This window comes from Haematobia irritans, chromosome 2, assembly GCF_050003625.1.
Source record: "Haematobia irritans isolate KBUSLIRL chromosome 2, ASM5000362v1, whole genome shotgun sequence".
NCBI classification, from domain to species: Eukaryota; Metazoa; Arthropoda; class Insecta; order Diptera; family Muscidae; genus Haematobia; species Haematobia irritans.
In genome coordinates, this window is record NC_134398.1 from 38,798,741 (window position 1) to 38,822,472 (window position 23,732).

Here is a 23,732-nt window from a genome sequence, read left to right on the forward strand (position 1 = left end):
TTCAGAAAATTTTCTAGAGAGAAAATTGGAAAAAAATTTCACAAAATTTTCTATAGAAAGAACATTTTCACAAAATTTTCTATAGAGAGGAAATTTTCAAAACATTTTCTATAGTGACAACATTTTTACAAAATTTTGTATAGAGAGAAAATTTTTACAAAATTTTCTATTTTCTATAGAAAGAAAATATACACAAAATTCTCTAAATTGTCGCAAAATGTTCTATTGAGAGAAAATTATCGCAAAATTTTCTATAGAGAAATTTTTTAAAAATTTTCTATAGACAGAAAATTTCTGAAAAATATTCTATAGAGAGAAAATTTTCAAACAAAATTTATAGAGAGAAAACCTTCAAAAATTTTCTCTATAGAAAGAGAGAAAATGTTTACAAAATTTTGTATAGAGAGAACATTTTTACAAAATTTTCTATTTTTCTATAGAGAGAAAATATACACAAAATTTTCTAAATTGTCGCAAAATGTTCTATTGAGAGAAAATTATCGCAAAATTTTCTATAGAGAGAAATTTTTTAAAAATTTTCTATAGACAGAAAATTTTCGAAAAATGTTCTATAGAGAGACAATTTTCAAACAAAATCTACAGAGAGAAAACTTTCAAAAAATTTTCTACAGAGAGAAAATTTTTACAAAATTTTCTATAGAGAGAAAATTTTTTTCTATAGAGGAATTTTTTAGAAAATTTTCTATAAAGTAAAAAATTTAATAAAATTTTCTATAAAGGAAAATTTTGCACAAAATAGAAATATAGAATTGAAATTTTTTTCTTTTCTATGAAAAGAAAATATTCACATTCTTTCTATAGAAAAATTTCTTTGTATAAAAAAAATTATAAACAAATTCATTCTATAGAAAATTTTCTAAAAAATTTGTATGTATATAGAACATTTTGTGAACATTTTCTCTCTACAGAAAATTTTTTGTGAAAATTTTCTCTATAGAAAATTTTCGCGGAATTATATGTGGTGCGAAAATTTTCTATAGAGAGAATATTTTCTAGAGAGATAAATTGTTTCGAAGACTTTCGTAAAATTTTCTATAGAGGTACAATTATAGAAATATATAGAAAATTTTGTGAATCTTTTTTTTTTTTATTTTTTTATTTATATTTATTGTGAAAATAACCAAGCCTTTAGGCCAATATAAAATGGTTATAAAAAAGACTACAAAAGTAACTTTAAATATCTAAAAATTTGACAAAAATAACAAAATAAAAATTGGAAAAAAACTAACATTAATAAATTATAAAAGATAAGAACAAAGAATAAATAAAGATACACTTTTTTAAATTAGAAAAAAAATGGAATAAAAAACTATTTTTGTGATTTAGAAAGCCAAGTGAGAAAAACTTCTAAACAATGGATAACAAAGAACTTATTACTACTAAAATATCATTACAACAAAATGTGATTTTTTTTGTTTTTTTTTTTTGCAATTTACGTATTTAATTTGTATTATAAATATTTAGTTGTAATAATTAAGCTCTAATAATATTTAGCTCTAATAAAACCTTACTTTATTTATTTATTATTATTATTATTTTTTTTTTTTATAATATATATATATTTTTTTTATTTTTATTTTTTTTTTATTTTTATTTTTTTTTTTTTATTTTTATTTTTATTATTATTTTTTTTTTTTATTTATTTATTTCTTTTTTAATTTTTAATGTTTTCCAATCCATTTCTTAAGGCTGTTTAAAAACAAAAAGGGAGGGCATAGGAATAGAAAAAAAAAAAAACACTAACTGTATTCGCATACACCATTTTTTTTTTTTTTTTAATAAAAAAAAATGTGAGCGAATAGAGAAAAAAGTGAGAATTATTTTAAGTAATACTATAAGTTACTCAACTTCTATTGAGTAAAAATAGGCATAAATTAATGTCATGTCTATGACTGAAAAAATTTCAAAAGTTTGCATCTAAAATTATTATATGACATTGAGAAATTCCTTAACGAAACAGGCAAAGTGTTGTATATACGAGCAGTCCTCACCCCAAAAGATTGGCTCACAGTACCACACAATTTCGGATATAAGAGTTGTGGATTCCTCTTGGATTTGCTAAATTTAAATAAATTTACGAGGATTGAAGGTGTTTGCATTTTATAAGTCTTATAAAAGAAAATTACATTTCTAAAATTAACTAAATCTGAAAATTGACAGCCTAAGAATCTGTCTACATACGTAGATATATGGCTACGTACTCTCAACGAGTATATATACCGAATAACCCGGTTGAATGTAAGCCTTAGTGTCCTCATTAGCTTGCCAGTACAACCAGAGTACACCTCTAAACCGTAGAGTATAATTGGCATTATAATCGCATGCACCACCTTAATCTTCACATGCATCGGAAGCACCAAATCGATATTATAAAGTTTGCGCAGAGCTAGATTTACCTTTGAAACAACTGCGTCTATTTGACAAGAAAAAGACAGTTTATTATCAATGATAACACCTAAACATTTCATGTTATCTACAAAAGTAATTCTTGTGCCACGTATCATGACTGATATATCAACACTTTCATATCTTCCAAAAAACATAGCTCTTGTCTTGTCAACATTAACATACAAGGCGTTGGAGCTCATCCATGACTCTATCCTGTCCGTTGTGGAATTAATATTAGCCTGTAGCACGTCCAAAAATCCCAAATTCCCCTTGAATAGTATTTGAATAGTATTTTTCTTTGTAAAAATTTTGTCTCTATAGAAAATTTACAAATTTTTTTATAGAGGGAAAATGTTCACAAAATTTTCTATATAGAGAAAATTTTCACAAAATTTCTTTAGAGAGAAAATTTTCTATAAAGAAAATTTTTTACAAAATTTTCTAGAGAAAAATGTTCACACAATTTTTCATAGAAAGAAGAATTTTACAAACTTTGTATAGAAAGAAATTTTTCTGTAGAGAGACAATTTTCAAAAATAAAAAATTCTCGAAAATTTTGTAAATATTTTCTCTATAGAAAATTTTGTAAATATTTTCTCTATAGAAAATTTTGAAAACTTTGTTTCTTTTGTGAAAATTTTTTCTTTATAGAAAATTTTGTGATTTTTTTATAGAAAATTTTGTGAATTTTTTTACAGAAAATTTTACTAAAATGTTCTAAAAAATCTCTATAGAAAATTTTCACAAAATTTCTATAGAGAGGATTTTTCTATAAAGTAACAAAATTCCACAAAATTTTCTATAAAGAAAAAATTTTTACAAAATTTGTTATTGTTTAAACCATGCATTGACTAAAATACAAGTGTAGCTTAAACAACAGAGGAAAAGAATGTTTGTCAAATTTATTTGGGCAAAGCCCTATAGACTGCAAGATGGTTGGATGGACGCACTTTTCGGAATTATCACATTCCTCATCAGCATCCTCTACTTGCAGCAAAACTATCAACCAATTATCAGAATAAATTCGTGTAAGTCACTAAACCCAAAGTGAACTACACTTAACCCCCCGAAAAAAGAATTTTGATAGTCGGCTTTGCCTAAACAAGGTCAAATAATCGATTCCTCTGTTGGTTAAGCTACACTTGTAGTTTAGTCAATGCATGTTTTTAAGCTGAAATCAAAAACAACAATAATGATTGAAGAATAAACCAACAATAACAAATAAAACTAATAGAGAAAAATTTCACAAAATTTTCTATGGAAAGAAAAGTTTCACAAAATTTTCTATAGAGAAAACATTTTCACAAAAATTCTATAGAGAGGACATTTTCTTTAGATTTTGAGACTATTTTCTAAAAACACCAAATTTAAATGAATTGTGTTTAACGATAATAAAAAAAAATACCTTTTCTCCACTTTCTGCTTTACAAATATGAATCTTTCCATTGACCTCAGCTATTATTAATTCATCCAAGGTATTCTCTATAATTGCTGGTGAAGAAAATATTGGAGATTCTAGTTTTTTCTTCCATAGAAAAGAACCATTATAAGAATTTATTAAAGCGTATGAACCATCCAAGGTACAAAATAAGACGAAATTATCGAAAACCTTTAGGGGAGAGGAAAAGATTCCTTTGGATCCAAGTTTAATACGCCAAAGGCATTTCTGTGTCTAAGGGGAAAATGTGCAATGATGGATTTGTTACATGCATACAAATTTGCCGATAAATATTATTATCCACTTACCTCTAACTGAAAGGCATGTATATTGTAGTCATCTCCATACGAGCCAAATATTATTGTATTACCAATGATTAAGGGTTTAGCTTTTATCATACCACTTACTTTTATTTCCCACAGAACAATACCGGTTTTGAAATTAAAGCCATACAGAATGCCATCATAACAACCAACAACAGCCAAATTGGATGAATGAAAAAACGCTGGACATTCAATACGATCGGATAGTTCTAGACGAGATATTTCCTCTCCCGTGGTGGTATCTAATGTTAACATTAGGTGTGAATGGGAACCCACTATTACATATTTGTTTTGAAATAATTTAGGAGATGCATCCACACATTTTTTCAGATCGGAACGCCACAATAGTTTTATGCTATAAGGATAACCATTGGAGGTAAGTTTTACGCAGTCTTGTAGATTTTCTTCGTTAATGCTTCTTTTCAGTAAGACATTGTCTAAAAAGTTTAAAATTATGGTTAGTGATGTTTCCGCTGATAAAAACATTTCTAAGAGTTGTCGTTGTTGTTCTGGCTTTTCTAGAAGTTCGCCAATTTCTGTGGCTAAACTTAAAGCCTGAAATGAAGTACCACCAGATTCTATAAAGGAAGCATCTAGATTTTGTTTCATTCGTTTGCTATTTCCAGCTTTACTTATTAGCGTTTGTCTTCGATCTATGCTGCTCTCGAAACCAAATATTTCTTGTAGAAATGTTTCGAAAATATTCAAAGGAGTTCTTTGAGTCAAGTTTTTCATTTCTAAAAATTTTGATAACAATTTTCTTCGGTCCACTTTTCCATGTTTATTCAATGGTATTTTGCTAATATAAGTTATTTCATCGGGTTGTTCAAAGTCCTCTAGATTTTCTTGAAGTTTTGTTGAGATATTTTTACCAATTTCTGTATTGCTTTTATAACAACAAAAGCAAATTATTAATTTATTGGCATCTTTGTCCCATAGACAAACATTTTGCATTTTTAACAAAATTTCTATTTTCAAGGCTAACGAATCTGGAAGAAAGGAGAAAAAAAAAATTCAATTAAAACCAAAGTTAAAGAATTTCTTCAAAGGTTAGTGCAAAATTAAGGAACAAAATCATGAAGGCTGCTGAAATAGGGAAAGCAGTCTCAGTTTATATTTTCTAAAAAATATAATGTTCTGCATCGTGGGCGAGTGAATATCTACATTAACGAAAGTTAAGTAAATAGTTCCGATAAAATTTTCACAAAATTTTCTATAGAAATAAAATTTTGAAAAAATTTTCTATAGAAATAAAATTTTGACAATATTTTCTATAGAATAACAATTTTGACAAAATTTTCTATAGAAATAAAATTTTGACAAAATTTTCTATAGTAATAAAATTTTGACAAAATTTTCTATAGTAATAAAATTTTTACAAAATTTTCTATAGAAATAAAATTTTGACCAAATTTTTTATAGAAATAAAATTGTGACAAAATTTTCTAAAGAACTAAAATTGTGACAAAAATTGCTATAGAAATAACATTTTGACAAAATTTTCTATAGAAATAAAATTTTGACAAAATTTTCTATAGACAAAAAATTTTGACCAAATTCTCTATAGACATAAAATTTTGACAAAATTTTCTATAGATATAAAATTTTGACATTTTCTATGGAAATAAAAATTTGACAAAATATTCTATAGAAATAAAATTTTGACAAAATTTTCTATAGAAATAAAATTTTGACAAAATTTCCTAAAGAAATAAAATTTTGACAAAATTTTCTATAGAAATAAAATGTTGACACAATTTTCTATAGAAATACTATTTTGACAAAATTTTCTATAGACATAAAATTTTGACAAAATTTTCTATAGAAATAAAATTTTGACAAAATTTTCTATAGAAATAAAATTTTGACAAAATTTTCTATAGAAATAAAATTTTGACCAAATTTTCTATAGAAATGAAATTTTGACAAAATTTTCTATAGAAATAAAATTTTGACAAAATTCTCTATAGACATAAAATTTTGACAAAATTTTCTATAGATATAAAATTTTGACAACATTTTCTATGGAAATAAAATTTTGACAAAATATTCTATAGAAATAAAATTTTGACAAAATTTTCTATAGAAATAAAATTTTGACAAAATTTCCTAAAGAAATAAAATTTTGACAAGATTTTCTATAGAAATAAAATTTTGACAAAGTTTTCTATAGAAATAAAATTTTGACAAAATTTTCTATAGAAATAAAATTTTGACAAAATTTTCTATAGATATAAAATATTGACAACATTTTCTATGGAAATAAAATTTTGACAAAATTTTCTATAGAAATAAAATTTTGACCAAATTTTCTATAGAAATGAAATTTTGACAAAATTTTCTATAGAAATAAAATTTTGACAAAATTCTCTATAGACATAAAATTTTGACAAAGTTTTCTATAGAAATAAAATTTTGACAAAATTTTCTATAGAAATAAAATTTTGACAAAATTTTCTATAGAAATAAAATTTTGATAAAATTTTCTATAGAAATAAAATTTTGACAAAATTTTCTATAAACATAACATTTTGACAAAATTTTCTATAGCAATAAAATTTAAAAAAATTTATAGAAATAACATTTTGACAAAATTTTCTATAGAAATAACATTTTGACAAAATTTTCTATAGAAATAACATTTTGACAAAATTTTCTATACAAATAAAATTTTGACAAAATTTTCTATAGAAATAAAATTTTGACAAAATTTTCTATAGAAATAAAATTTTGACAAAATTTTCTATAAAAATAAAATTTTGACAAAATTTTCTATAGAAATAAAATTTTGACAAAAGTTTCTATAGAAATAAAATTTTGACAAAAGTTTCTATAGAAATAAAATTTTGACAAAATTTTCTACAGAAATAAAATTTTGACAAAATTTTCTATAGAGGTAACATTTTGACAAAATTTTCTATAGAAATAAAATTTTGACAAAATTTTCTATAGAAATAAAATTTTGACAAAATTTTCTATAGAAATAAAATTTTGACAAAATTTTCTATAGAAATAAAATTTTGACAGAATTTTCTATAGAAATAAAATTTTGACAAAATTTTCTATAGAAATAAAATTTTGACTAAATTTTCTATAGAAATAAAATGTTGACCAAATTTTCTATAGAAATAAAATTTTGACCAAATTTTCTATAGAAATGAAATTTTGACAAAATTTTCTATAGATATAAAATTTTGACAACATTTTCTATGGAAATAAAATTTTGACAAAATATTCTATAGAAATAAAATTTTGACAAAATTTTCTATAGAAATAAAATTTTGACAAAATTTCCTAAAGAAATAAAATTTTGACAAAATTTTCTATAGAAATAAAATTTTGACAAAATTTTCTATAGAAATAAAATTTTGACTAAATTTTCTATAGAAATAAAATGTTGACCAAATTTTCTATAGAAATAAAATTTTGACCAAATTTTCTATAGAAATGAAATTTTGACAAAATTTTCTATAGATATAAAATTTTGACAACATTTTCTATGGAAATAAAATTTTGACAAAATATTCTATAGAAATAAAATTTTGACAAAATTTTCTATAGAAATAAAATTTTGACAAAATTTCCTAAAGAAATAAAATTTTGACAAAATTTTCTATAGAAATAAAATTTTGACACAATTTTCTATAGAAATACTATTTTGACAAAATTTTCTATAGACATAAAATTTTGACAAAATTTTCTATAGAAATAAAATTTTGACAAAATTTTCTATAGAAATAAAATTTTGACAAAATTTTCTATAAACATAACATTTTGACAAAATTTTCTATAAAAATAAAATTTTGACAAAATTGTCTATAGAAATAAAATTTTGACAAAAGTTTCTATAGAAATAAAATTTTGACAAAATTATCTATAGAAATAAAATTTTGACAAAATTTTCTATAGAGGTAACATTTTGACAAACTTTTCTATAGAGGTAACATTTGGACAAAATTTTCAACAGAAGTAAAAGTTTGACAAAATTTTCTATAGAAATAAAATTTTGACAAAATTTTCTATAGAAATAAACTTTTGACAAAATTTTCTATAGAAATAAAATTTTGACAAAATTTTCTATAAAAATAAAATTTTGACAAAATTGTCTATAGAAATAAAATTTTGACAAAAGTTTCTATAGAAATAAAATTTTGACAAAAGTTTCTATAGAAATAAAATTTTGACAAAAGTTTCTATAGAAATAAAATTTTGACAAAATTTTCTATAGACATAAAATTTTGACAATATTTTCTATAGATATAAAATTTTGAAAATATGGAAATAAAATTTTGACAAAATATTCTATAGAAATAAAATTTTGACAAAATTTTCTATAGAAATAAAATTTTGATAAAATTTCCTAAAGAAATAAAATTTTGACAAAATTTCCTAAAGAAATAAAATTTTGACAAAATTTTCTATAGAAATAAAATTTTGACACAATTTTCTATAGAAATACTATTTTGACAAAATTTTCTATAGACATAAAATTTTGACAAAATTTTCTATAGAAATAAAATTTTGACAAAATTTTCTATAGAAATAAAATTTTGACAAAATTTTCTATAGAATTAAAATTTTGACAAAATTTTCTATAGAAATAAAATTTTGACAAAATTTTCTATAGAAATAAAAGTTTGACAAAATTTTCTATAGAAATAAAATGTTGACAAAATTTTCTATAAAAATAAAATTTTGACAAAATTTACTATAGAAATATAATTTTGACAAAATTTTCTATAGACATAAAATTTTGACAAAATTTTCTATAGAAATAAAATTTGGACAAAAGTTTCTATACAAATAAAATGTTGACAAACTTTTCTTTAGAAATAAAATTTGGAATAAATTTTCTATAGAAATAAAATTTGATAAAAAAAATTTAGTGGTTATTGCAGGAATACGAAAATCGAATTTTCGGCCAATCGTCTTTTACAATTGGCCAACATCGTCTTAGTGATCAAAGTCGACTAATCGCCTAAAATATCGAAAAGTCGAATATGCCTAGAAGGTAGAGAGCTCTATTTTATACTGACAATTCAAGTCGAATGTATTCGAAAAGTAAACTTATTGAAGCTCATTGCAATTCCTAGGCGATTGTTAGTATTGTGCCGTCCTAATGACTAAACGATGACTCAGATATGCACAAGTAAAAGTCTGAAGCTTGAAACAAAAATAACTCGAGCCTTTAGCAATCTATTTTGTTGCCCTAGAACCTACACAGTAAAAAAATTATTTGTAGTTTCAATCATGAAATTAATTAATCCAAATAAATTTTAATTTAAAATTTCTTCGACCCCAATTACAAATTTTAAGTGATGTTTGATGTTACTTATTGATTACTAAATTAATTAAAATCAATTAATTGTTTAATTTATTTTTTTAATTTAATTAAGATCTTAACAGAAATGATATGGATTATGTTTATTTTCTGTGTATTGATTATCTTTTCACTTGATTTATGTACTTAAAAAAGAATACGATTGATTTATGAGAAGAACATCCATTCGACAGAGCAAAGTTTTCGTTTCCAAATTAACATACATACCCAAACACAATCTCTTTCCCAAACGTTTTATGCAATTATTAATGCGCCCAATGTAATATAGATTTCCTTCTTTATCACGTTCCACTAGATCTCCAGTTTGTCGAAAAATTATTTCGCCTTTGTTATAGGGTACATTTTGATCGAATTGTGGAAGTAAACAATAACGTTCACAACTTCCAATTGAAAGTTCTCCTTTACAAGCATGCCGGAGTTGATATTTGCCCGTTTCTTCGTTTTCAATTTGAAATAATGTAACTTCATCTAATGATTTTCCCAAAGGAATGCGATCGGCATTATCTTGGTGATATTCATGGATTGTAGCCCAACAGGAATATTCGGTTATTCCATAAATATTAAAAATTCTTTTTGACCCATAAGGAAAAGTTTCATGTAGCCAGGAATTTATTTCTTGTGGAGATGGAAATAACTCGCCGCCTAAAAGTAGACACCTTGAAAGTAAAAATTAAATACAAAAAAACTTTAAAAATTTACATTGACACAACGATCACGGTTGCAACTCGAGCCATAAATAATCTACCCAAAATTTTAAGAACATTTTACCAAATTTAAAACAACCGTATTTTGAATGAAAATATTTTTTCTATAGAAATTTTTTTTGGAAAATTTTGTCAAAATTATATTTCTATAGAAAATTTTGTCAAAATTTTATTTCTATAGAAGATTTTGACAACATTTTATTTCTATAGAAAATTTTTTCAAAATTTTATTTTTATGGAAATTTTGTCAAAATTATATTTCTATAGAAAATTTTGTCAAAATTTTATTTCTATAGAAGATTTTGTCAACATTTTATTTCTATAGAAAATTTTGTCATAATTTTATTTCTATAGAAAATTTTATCAAAATTTTATTTATATAGAAAATATTATCAAAATTTTATTTCTATAGAAAATGTTGTCAAAATTTTATTTCTATAGAAAATTTTGTCAAAATGTTATTTCTATAGAAAATTTGGTTCAAAATTTTAATTTCTATAGAAAATTTTGTCAAAATTTTATTTCTATAGAAAATTTTGTCAAAATTTTATTTCAATAGAAAATTTTGTCAAATTGTATTTCTATAGAAGATTTTGTCAACATTTTATTTCTATAGAAAATTTTGTCATAATTTTATTTCTATAGAAAATTTTATCAAAATTTTATTTCTATAGAAAATTATGTCAAAATTTTATTTCTATAGAAAAATTTTTCAATTTTATTTCTATAGAAAATTTTGTCAAAATTTTATTTCTATAGAAAATTTTGTCAAAATTTTATTTCTATAGAAAAATTTGTCAATTTTATTTTTATAGAAAAATTTATCAAAATTTTATTTCTATAGAAAATTTTGTCAAAATTGTATTTCTATAGAAAATTTTGTCAAAATTTTATTTCTATAGAAAATTTTGTCAAAATTGTTTTTTATCTATCAAATCATCAGGAATTCTACCAAAAAGTAAATTTTTTATTTTTTATTTACCAACTGTGGCAACCGTGGTCACGCCCATATGAAGTATATACAATAACTATATTGTCTAAAATAAAAAAAAAAATATATTATTACCATCCTATTTCCTCCTTACTTACCTAAATGAACTTGTTCTTTGAAATAAATTTCGTATTAGCTCCAGACCAAATAGCCGAAAAAGTGATGGAGTTGTTTGCAGTATTGTAACATATTCCAATAATTTGGCACTTTGGGTAAATCGTAATTTAGAATTTGCTATTACAAGACTAGATCCTTTTTCCAATGCCATAAAAAACTCAACCACAAAAGGATCAAATGAAGGTGGAGAACCTAAGAAAATCACATCCCTGTGTGTAATTTGCAATAAGGAACTGTAAGTAAATGCAATAGAATTTTAGTAGATAAAAATCGACTCTAAATACGATTAGAATAATTACCATAATGATTTTATATTAGGATATATACATTCATATGGTACATGAATCATTTTAGGTTCTCCTGTACTTCCCGATGTACAAATCGTGTAGCATAAATTTCTATTGATTGGACTTCCTTTATATTCTGCCTTTAGTGGTCCAATATAGTAGTCACAATTGAAAACTTTAAAGGGTACAAATGTGGAACAAATGTTTTCAATATTTCCAAGGTCTTTGCAAATAACATATTCCACTCCGCTCATAGTAAGTTTTTGGATAATTTCTTTGGTATTCTTCAGGTCCACACAATAAAAATGACATTCATAATTGAGAATACTGAAAAAGAAAAAAATATAGAAATTACACCGGTTCATCTTCCGGCTGGAGCGGTCATGCCGGTCCATCGTTTTAGGAAAATAGTCGAGTACGTTAAACCCAAGAAACCTCAACCGGGTTTTGATCACTCTATCTGTAGAGTGTTTTGGGAATAGTGAACCATAAAAATATAAGAATTAAAAAGAAAGCCAACAAAGGTGATCAATGTTGAAATTAATTCAGAAAGGCCCTAGGGTCTTTTGATAATTGTGAACCATAAAAAAAAACACTAGAAATAATGTTAGCCTATGTAATCTGGTGATGACGCTGGTAAGCAGTCATTTATTTCAACCTAACTTATGGTACGGTTACACTAGGCAAACATTTGACAGACATTTTTTATAGAAATAAAATTTTGTTGTTGTTTTTTTATTTCAGCTTAAAACCATACATTGACTAAACTACAATTGTAGCTTAACCAACAGAGGAAAAGAATGTTTGTCAAATTTATTTGGGCAAAGCCCTATAGACTGCAAGATGGTTGGATGGACGCACGTTTCGGAATTACCACATTCCTCATCAGCATCCTCTACTTGCAGCAAAACTATCAACCAATTATCACAATCCCACGGCGGCGGGTTCTACGCACCGGATTGACCCGATGGATACCAGCCATCGGCCAGCGACTGCCACCTCAGTGTACGTGTTGTCTCGTCCATTTTTTCGTGTTGGAGAAGGTGCATCCCGGGGAGCCTTCTCCGCCTGCTTTTGGTCCGAGCCGGGATAGAGGAAAACCCCGGACCATGGTACTGTGCCGTCTGCCGAAATCGAATTCACCATCGCTCGGTTTCGGTGAGGTGTAACCGGTGCATGGAATGGGTGCACTTCCGGAATTGCTCCGGCCTAACATCGCTGCGGGAGTATAGTCAAACTGACTTCGTGGCAGGATGCTGTGCCAATGACAGCAGCAGTGGGTCATCTGATTATGTGACCCCACCGACTTCTCCCGCACAACAATATTCTCCGCCGCAGCATCTTACACCGAATATTGTTGTACCAGTTCCGGAGAGTGCATCATTTTTGCAATTTAACTGCAACGGGCTCCGTGGTAAGATTAGTGAGATCGTAGACTTTATGAATCGGAAAAGGATAAGGGTCGCGGCGATCCAGGAAACAAAGCTGAATCCCACCTGCAGCCTACGACATTGTGATGGGTACAATGTCCTACGGAAGGATCGCACAAGAAATGGAGGTGGTGGCCTGGCTTTCATATTACACCGTTCCGTGCAGTATAGACCTATCACGCTTGTGCTAGACACTAATGACCCGTACATGGAATGTATGGGGGTAGCAGTTAAGTGTGGGGCTGCCGAGATAGAGCTATACAATGTGTACATACCGCCGGTTGGTAGCTGTGCTCCTGGTTATAGCCCAAACATTGAGTGGTTGTTGAGCGGGCATAACCGATTGGTTCTAGGAGATTTTAATGCCCACCATGAACTTTGGCATTCTCTCCTGGGTAATGACCAGAGGGGCATAGCTTTGGCAGAGCAGATAGACGACTCCACATTTTGCACGGTGAACGAAGAGGCCCCCACGAGAATTATGGGTGACTGCAGCAGTTCGCCAGATTTATCGTTAGCATCGCCTGGTCTGATAAATGACGTCTCCTGGCAACCCGTCATTTCATTGGGTTCGGACCACCTCCCCATAATTCTCACCATCAACCGACCCTCCGATTTCATAACCTCTGAACGCCGGACGTTTATTAATCAAAAGAAAGCCAACTGGGAAGGCTTCAGAGAATACACCGATCGCCGCTTCAGTGAGCTCCCGTCCCCCTCACATGTTCATGTTGCCCAGAGGGAGTTCCGGGACATCATCAACGTAGCAGCCGCTCGCTTCATACCCGCTGGTCGAATTGCCCAGGTGAGGCCCAACTTCCCAGCCGAAGCGGCGGGACTCGCAGACGAGCGTGATGAACGCCGTCGTGCTAACCCTGCTGATCCTAGAATCAGAGAACTAAATCTAGAGATTAGTAAGATAGTCGACGAGCACAAGCGGAACACTTGGTTAGAGCACCTGAAGCAATGTAACTTAGGAACAGGAACTGGTAAATTGTGGTCAACAGTTAGAGCCCTCTCGAACCCCTCCACAAGGGATGATGGGATTTCAGTCACATTTGGCGACGTGACTGTGACTGATCCGAAGAGGTGCGCCAAATACTTCAACCGACAGTTTGTCGAGCATCCCGAGAGTGATAGAGCGAAAAGGAGAGCCACCCGTCGTGTACGTGGTCTCCGAGCCGATGACACACCACAATTTACTGCAGCCGAAGTTACCAATGTCATCAACAGCGCGAAACCATCTAAGGCGCTGGGCCCTGACGGAATTTCAATGCTAATGCTGAAGCAGCTGGGAATACTGGGAGTTGAGTACCTGACCAGACTCCTCAATTTGTCTTTGGAATCACACATTATACCCGATGTCTGGAAAATGGGAAGGGTGATTCCACTACTGAAACCGGGCAAAGATTCGAGCAAAGGTGAATCGTACAGACCGATATCCCTTCTTTCGCCAGTAGCCAAGACACTTGAGGCATTACTCCTCCCCAGCCTTGTGGAGAATTTTCCAGCTGCCCACCATCAACATGGATTCCGTAAGGTACATAGTACGACAACAGCCTTACATGCCATTTCGACACATATTAATAAGGGACTTAACCAGCCCAGGCCGTGTCACAGGACGGTCCTCGTGGCGCTTGACCTATCGAAAGCATTCGATACGGTCAACCATGCCACATTATTTGAGGACATCGAGAATACGTCCCTACCGGCAGGAGCGAAGCTTTGGGTGCTGAATTATATGTGTGGACGCCAGTCGTACGTGGAATTCAGGGACAGAAAGTCAAGACCGCGTAGAGTTAAACAGGGAGTTCCCCAAGGTGGGGTGATATCTCCGGCACTGTTTAACCTCTACATGTCCTCGATTCCACCCCCTCCTGACGGCGTCGAGATTGTATCATATGCGGATGACTGTACAATCTTGGCATCTGGGCCCAATGTTGATGACATTTGCGATCGGTTGAACGTCTACTTAGCTAATCTTACCAGTTATTTCACTGCGAGAAACTTGAGGATATCCCCCACCAAATCCTCAGCCACACTATTTACTACATGGGCGGCAGAAGTGCGCAGGCAGTTGAATATCAGAGTCGATGGAGTAATAATTCCGACCACAAATTACCCCAAGGTTCTTGGGGTCACATTCGACAGCCTTTTTAGGTCATCTGCCCATGCCACTGCAATTTGTAATAAGCTCCGTGGTAGAAACAAGGTCCTCAAGTCACTAGCCGGCAGTACTTGGGGTGCGGACAAAGAAACCTTGCTAACTACTTATAAGGCAATTGGCCGGTCAGTGGTAAACTATGCAGCGCCAGTGTGGACACCGCAGACCAGTGATACGCAGTGGAATAACATACAAACCTGCCAGAACGCTGCTCTTAGAACTGCGACTGGGTGTCTCCGCAGCACACCCCTGGATCACCTTTATGTGGAGACAAAGATCATCCCTGTGCGAAGACACAACTACATGTTGTCAAAGCAGTATCTCCTGGGTTGTTATCGCAGTAATCATCCAAACCACCATCTTATGGATACACAACCACCACCCAGGAACGTAAGGGTTGATATACATAATCTAGAGCGCGAGATCCAGCGCTATAAAAGAGAGCCTCTAGATCAAGCAGCGTACCAGGCAGGTTTGAACAGGATTCATGAGGATACTGTAGCTGAAGCGGTGAGAAGCTACAAGGTTAATCCTGTTCTTGGAGTCCGACCACCGCCCATAGCACCGGAGGAAAGAGACCTCCCACGGCAGACTAGGGTAGTTTTGGCCCAATTAAGATCAGGCAAGTGCAGCCGCCTCAATTCCTACTTATCGGTGATTGATAGCAGCGTAGCTGACGTTTGTCCAATTTGCAACCAAGGGCCACACGACACGCGTCATCTTTTCTCTTGCCCAGCCAAACCAACCCGACTTACCACCAGATCACTCTGGACACACCCCATCTTAGTCGCAGAGTTCCTTGATCTGCCAACAAGCTGATGTACCAAGCGTATAACATGAAATGGATGAGATCACAATAAACTGTTACAACAACAACAACAACCAATTATCAGAATAAATTCAGGCAGTTTATTAAACCCAACAAAAACCACACTTGAACGCTCCGAAAAAAAGTTTTACATTGATAGCCGGCTTATGCCGAAATAAATTCGAAACAAACATATCTCTTTTCCTTTGCCACTGTCAAATCATCGATTTGAATTCACATGGCTGGGTTTATTTTGAGCGTGCCTCCTCTTCTTTTTCCATCTGTTTTGTTTTGTTATTGTTGGTTTTGTTCTTTAAGCATTGTTGTTGTTTTTTTATTTCAGCTTAAAACCATACATTGACTAAACTACAATTGTAGCTTAACCAACAGAGGAAAAGAAAAATAAAATTTTGACAAAATTTTCTACAGAAATAAAATTTTGACAAAATTTTCTATAGAAATAAAATTTTGACAAAAATTTTATATGGAAATGAAATTTTGACAAAATTTTCTATAGAAATAAAATTTTGACAAAATTTTGTATAGAAATAAAATTTTGACTAAATTTTCTATAGAAATAAAATTTTGACAAAAATTTTCTATAGAAATAAAGTTTTGACAAAATTTGCTACAGAAAAAAAACTGACAAAATTTTCTGTAGAAATAAATTTTTGACAGAATTTTCTATAGAAATAAATTTTTGATAGAATTTTCTATAGAAATAAAATTTTGACAAAATTTTCTATTGAAATAAAATTTTGACAAAATTTTCTATAGAATTAAAATTTGTTGTTTTTGATTTCAGCTTAAAACCATGCATCGACTAAACTACAAGTGTAGCTTAATGAACAGAGAAAAAGAATGTTTGTCAAATTTATTTGGGAAAAGCCCTATAGACTGCAAGATGGTTGGATGGACGCATGTTTCGGAATTACCACATTCCTCATCAGCATCCTCTACTTGCAGCAAAACTATCAACCAATTATAAGAAAAAATTCAGGCAATTCACTAAACCCAAAGTGAACCGCACTTGAACCTTCCGAAAAATGTTAATGATAGCCGGCCTTTACCGAAATAAATTTGTACAAACATATCTCTTTTTCCTTTGCCACTGTCAAATCATCGATTTGAGTGCAGTTGGCTGGGTTTATTTGAGCGTGCTTCCTCTTACTTCATTCGTTTTGTTTTGTTATTGTTGGTTTATTCTTCAATCATTTTGTTGGTTTTGATTTCAGCCTAAAACCATACATTGACATCGACTAAACTAAATTTGACAAACATTCTTTTCCTCTGTTGGTTAAGCTACATTTGTAGTTTTGTCAATGCATAGTTTTAAGCTGAAATAAAAAACAACAAAATGATTGAAGAATAAACCAAAAATAACAAACCGAAACGAAATAACATTTTGACAAAATTTTCTGTAGAAATAAAATTTTGACAAAATTTTCTATAGAAATAAAATTTTGACAAAATTTTAAGACAACACCTTCAATATAATATTTTTAAGAACATATATTTTCCCGATGTCATTTATGCCTTTTTCTCTTGAATTCTGCTGCCGAGAACTTGGTTCATGTGTTTAGAGATATATTTCCAATTGTATGGCTTTTAATTACTCTTTCTTTTTCTTATTATTTCTTAAATGGCTAAAGGTTCAAATAATATTTTCTTACTATGATGTCCCTTAGTTCGAATTTGGGACCTACAATTGGCATTGATTTAGATTTCAATGAAGTATTTGCTAGTAGAGGGAGAGATCTCAATATAGCGCATATTAACTGTCAGAGCATTAACCCTTCTAATACATCTGTCAAATTTGATGAACTTAAGGACTTAGTCCTTAATTCTCATGTGAGTGTACTTGGTTTGACCGATACTTGGCTCAAGCCTCATATTTCGAATAGGTCGGTTTCAATACCTGACTATACTTTTTGCAGAAATGACAGACCGTCTCGTCGTGGGGGAGGTGTTGGGATTTATATATCGAATTCGTTGAAATTCAAGACAGTTTATTTGGGCGACATTTATGGTATGTGTGAATCGATATTCGTTGAGATCACTTGTGGTAATAGTAGAATTCTTGTTGGGGTGGTTTACTTGCCGCATGGGAATTTTGATGTTATTGAGGATCAGTTGGGGGACCTTTTAATGACGTATGAGCAGGTAATAGTTATGGGCGATTTTAACATGAACCTGTTTAATATTAGTACTGCGTCTGGTGTTGGGTCAGTTTGTAGTAGATTGGGACTATCTATTGTCCATAACTCGATTCCGACACACTGGGACCCCTCCCACAATTCTACATCCTTGTTGGATTTTTTCTTATAAGTGATGTTAACAAATTGTTATTCACTGGCCAGACTTCTGTTCCATCTCTATCTCACCATGCCCTGATTTTTGCATCATTTGCGTATTCTTTTTCACGGACATTTACATGCATTGAGTACAGGAATTATGATGCTATCAGTATTGAGGGTTTAAAGTCTTACATAGATGATTTTGATTTTACGTATTTTTACTTCTTTACTTTTAATTCCTTATTGAAAGTCCTTTTTGAACATGTTCCTACTGTTAGTTTTCGAGTTAGCGCAAAAGGTGACCCGTGGATGAAGAAAAGAGAGGTAGTAATTGCTAGACGTGAGCGTGACGCTGCCTATCGTGCATTTCGCAATGAACCTTCTTTGGAGAATAGGGCATATTTCTGTAGGAAGAGAAACAAGGCTAAGTCTTTAATTAGGAAGTATAGGATGCGTCATCATCGAGATCTTTTTAATAGGGCAAATCAGAAAGAGATTTGGAAAATCTTTAATAGTAGATGTTCGGAGGACAGGAATGGTTGCTTAGGTGAAGTGGATGTTGATGAGATTAACAGGGCGTTTGTTGTAAATGGTGGAGCTGGAAGTATTGGTATTGATTTTGATATGACTTATATGGATGACTCGGGTGGCACTTTTTCATTTGACTGTATTGAAATGTCTGATTTATATATGGCTTTGGCTAGCGTGAAATCTGATGCGATTGGAACAGATGGGATTCCATTGAAATTTATAAAGATAGTTTTTCCCTACATCTCAGGTCACATTCTGCACCTTTGTAACTCCATTATAATGACTTCTACCTATCCTGATGATTGGAAACTATCGCGGATTGTTCCGGTGCCTAAAAGGGGCAAGTCATTTGTATGTGACAACCTCCGCCCAATAAGTATCCTCCCATCTCTCTCCAAGGTAATGGAATATATACTCAAAACTCAAATAGTTGAACGTGTTTTTCAAGTGAAGTTCTCGGTGAGCAACTATATGCCTACAGAAAGGGTTACAATACAGCTGCAATGCTGTTAACTATGACGGAGTATGTCAGGGAGAGGCTGAATGCTGGCGATGATTGTGTTATGGTGTCCTTGGATTTGTCAAAGGCTTTTGACCGTCTGAATCATTCAATGTTAGTAAGGAAGCTGCATACGAAATATGGTTTTACGTCATCTGCATGTAAGATGGTTTGGTCATACTTAGTGAAAAGGTCTCAGTTTGTGCGTATGGGTGACCGTGATTCATATGTGGCAGATCTGTCTTGTGGTGTGCCCCAGGGCTCTGTGTTGGGGCCACTGTTTTTCATAATGTTTGTTGATGACTGTGTGGATTGCATAGATTTGAACGTGGTCAGACCCTACTTATATGCAGATGACGTTCAGCTGATCTTTACTGGCTTTAGGGGAATTTCACTTGTTCTTTAGTCAGGGATTAATGATAATTTGCGGTCTCTTTCTGAGTGGTTGACGGACAATGGCTTTGTTCCCAATCCGGACAAGACTAAGGCGGTTATGTTCCGTACCGGTCATCGTTTGTTTTCATATCCGAGGATTCATATGTGTGGTACTAATATTGAATTCGTTGACAGTACTAAGTGCCTAGGGGTGATGATTGATGATTGTTTGAACTTTAGTCACCATATTGATTATGTTTCCTCCAGGGTCACATTGGGACTTAGGTTAGGTTAGGTTAGGTTAGGTTATGTGGCAGCCCGATGTATCAGGCTCACTTAGACTATTCAGTCCATTGTGATACCACATTGGTGAACTTCTCTCTTATCACTGAGTGCTGCCCGATTCCATGTTAAGCTCAATGATAAGGGACCTCCTTTTTATAGCCGAGTCCGAACGGCGTTCCACATTGCAGTGAAACCACTTAGAGAAGCTTTGAAACCCTCAGAAATGTCACCAGCATTACTGAGGTGGGATAATCCACCGCTGAAAAACTTTTTGGTGTTCGGTCGAAGCAGGAATCGATCCCACGACCTTGTGTATGCAAGGCGGGCATGCTAACCATTGCACCACGGTGGCTCCTTAGGAAATTGTACTGTTGTGGACTGAATTTGCTCTTCCGGTGAGACATATGATGGGTTTTGCGTTCCTAATGACTCAGGTGAACTACTGCCTTGAATTGGTATCATGCACTCAACACTATAATAGAGACAGGATCAGGCTTATCGTCAATAGAATAGTGCGTTTTGTATACGGTCTTCGTAGGTTTGATCATGTCAGTGACTATGTTAGAGAATTCCTTGGATGTAATTTTGAACAATATGTTTCATTGCGTAAACTGATTTTTTTCTATAAGGCTATTCAGAGATCGTCACCCGCAGATTTACTCTCGAAATTTATTTTCTGCCATTCTGTTAGGAACCCACAGATTAACATACCTCAGATTTCCTGTTCTACATTCGAGAGATCGTACATAGTGTCCGTTGCTAGAATTTGGAATTCTCTCCCGTTAACACTGAGGTGCTTCAACTTTACTGTTTACCAATTTAAGCAATTCCCGTTACAGAGGTTTTTTAATGAATGATTTATATAATAAATTAATTAATAAAAATGTCTGTCATTGCCAATGGTAGTTATCCTTATTTTCTGGAATAAGTATTGGTGGATATTATTTGAACCTTTAGCCATATTTTTATTTTTATTTTTTATTTTTATTTTTATTATTTGCTTTATTTTTGCTTATTTGGTTTGCACTTATATATTCTACACTTTTTCTAAAAATTCATTCATATTGTTATTTAATTAAATGATAAATTTACTTTAGATTTTATATAATTAATTAGTTATAGAGGCAATGCGCTATTATTGGCCTTTCTGGCTTATTGTATTGTCGTAAATAAAAAAAAATAAAATAAAAAATAAAATTTTGACAAAATTTTCCATAGAAATAAAATTTGACAAAATTTTCCATAGAAATAAAATTTTGACAAAATTTTCTATAGGAATAAATTTCTGACTAATATTTCAATAGAAATAACATTTTCTATAGAAAGAGAAATAAAATTTGACAAAAATTTTAATCGAAATAAAATTTTGATAAAAATGTCTATAGAAATACAATTTTGAGGACTTTTTCTATAGAATTAAAATTTTGAGGACTTTTTCTATAGAATTAAAAAGTTTGACAAAATTTTCTATAGAAATAAAATTTTAACAAACTTTGGAAAGGAAAAGCATAGTTTTTTGAAAAAAAAAAGTTTTGACAAAATTTTCTAAATTGCAAAGTAAGATTTTTTTGTTTGGGTTTTTTTTTCAAATTTTGTTTGATTATTTTTGGTTCGAGTGGAAACCGTGCTTATAAATCCTGTTTAGACGTTTCAAGTATGCTAATTGATCTAGGGGATTTCTCTTACAAACGATCGACCCTCACTTTCCTAGAAGGTCAAACCCTATCCATAAGATGATGAGCCCTGGGGTGCTGCTTTGACAACATGTAGGAGTTTCCTGGAGTTTCAGTTTGCAACCGCAGGTCCACATTGTCTAAGTTTTATGAACAGTGTTCTACCAGGCTGCTGCGAGTCGCTTGCCTTTTGTCTCCACACTGATCCTGTATAATTCACAACGTCCCGCTAATAGACTTGAAAACCTTGTTTCTATTACAAGGGCATGACTTGGAAAGGCTGTCATCTAAATCAGTTGAATTCATCTTGATGCCAAACAACAGGAAAAGTATCGTATCTACTTGGGCGCAGCAGTATTATAACTACTACCAGGGAGCCTCCGTGGTGCAATGGTTAGCATACCCGCCTTGCATACACAAGGTCGTGGATTCGATTCCTGCTTCGACCGAACACCAAAAAGGTTTTAAACGGTGGATTATCCCACCTCAGTAATGTTGGTGACATTTCAGAGAGTTTCAAAGCTTCTCTAAGTGATTTCACTGCAATGTGGAACACAGTTCGGACTCGGCTATAAAAAAGGAGGTCCCTTGTCATTGAGCTTAACATGGAATCGGGCAGTACTCAGTGATAAGAGAGAAGTTCACCACTGTGGTATCACAATGGACTGAATAGTCTAAGTGAGCCTGATACATCGGGCTGCCACCTAACCTAACCTAACTACTGACGTGATACCCTGTTTGGGTTTTTTCTTTAGAAGCGGAATCTATATACCCATTTACAAGACTTCGATTGAATGATTCCACGACCATTCTGGCCATCTCCCAATATATACAGGTATTACCCCGGAACGTTGTAATATGAAGTCCAGTCATAATTCCAAGTGCGATAGTTACGCAGCACTTTATAGCCAACGCAATGCTGCAAGTTGCAGGTACTATTCAGCTTAGTTTCTTTGAACAGCGTAACGCTTCGATTCGTTTTCCATGCAATAATCTGCAATATTTTTTGTATTACCACGAATTTCATTACAAGTAAAGTGCAAAATAGATGCAATTTCTGTAACTGATACATTAATTTGCGGTGCTAGATGATGTATCAATTAATGTGGGTAGCCTGGAGCTATCTCGAAAGCCGTATTAGGTCACAACCCATTGCTGCTTGCCTGGACACGATACCCTGCGTCCAAGTAATCAGTTTGACTTTTCTCCCACAGCTATTTTAAGCCATCTATATATATCTTACCGAACGGTGGTAACGGGTGTATATGTTTCCGGAAAATTAGAACAGAATCGTGGTCCGGAGGTTTACTCCATCTCAGCTGGGGTCAACAGGAAATGGAGCCATTTTTATGTTAGCTTGTCATCAATGCCGTCTGCAGGTTTACATTCAAATGAATGATTAACTCAGTAATATATATACCAGCATTCTAACACATCCATGATATTCCCCTTACAATTGAAAGTAAATTTCATGTTTCCCTATCACTTTTTCATTGCGCGGTATTGTTTATCACAAAATCTACATTTACCTCAATAATAATACGCAGCTCCTTGCACTATGCTCGCGAACATCCAAGGCAATGCCGGTATAGGTTTTGATTTTTTCCCTTCGAAAGATTTCCAGACATTCCTTTATTTCCTCTATTATGATATCATATTTGTATGTGGTTAGAGTGATTTCCACTTTGGATTCATATTCATATATGAAAGGACTATCCAATAAGTGTTTGGATAAATTTTCCAAACTGTAACAATATTTGTTCATTGTTTTGAATGAATTGTTTACATTTTTCCTTTTTATTATTTTGTTTCGATTCAACTGCATATGCGCATTTTGATGAATATCGAAGAACGTGTTATCGGTGGTATCGCATAGTTGAGAGCAAAAGTAATTGTTCCAACTTATGGATCAGCAAAAGAAAAATACATTTAAATAAATAATATTATAACCAAAACAACAAACTTAAGGGATAAGTTTGGAGCAAAAATCTCGACTCCTCAAAATCGCCAAAATTTAACGATCTTAGATATGCCCGGTCTGTCATACAAGTGATATGTAT

General features: G+C 31.4%; 1 protein-coding gene across 2 annotated transcripts in view; it reads right to left on the reverse strand.

Moving 5' to 3' along the window:
* Positions 1-23,487, reverse strand: part of Aasdh (Aminoadipate-semialdehyde dehydrogenase) — a 25,607-nt gene extending 2,120 nt beyond the window's left edge. The window contains exons 1-6 of one of the 2 annotated variants that reach the window (XM_075293798.1): positions 23,202-23,487; positions 11,623-11,937; positions 11,305-11,556; positions 9,719-10,167; positions 4,156-5,159; positions 3,815-4,081 (exon numbers count right to left, since the gene is read on the reverse strand). In XM_075293798.1, coding sequence (XP_075149913.1) covers positions 3,815-4,081; positions 4,156-5,159; positions 9,719-10,167; positions 11,305-11,556; positions 11,623-11,937; positions 23,202-23,437 — 2,523 coding nt within the window. In that variant the 5' untranslated portion in view covers positions 23,438-23,487. The remainder of the gene's footprint in view (positions 1-3,814; positions 4,082-4,155; positions 5,160-9,718; positions 10,168-11,304; positions 11,557-11,622; positions 11,938-23,201) is intronic. The other variant, XM_075293800.1, reaches the window with a different exon arrangement.
* Positions 23,488-23,732: the final 245 nt, after the last annotated feature.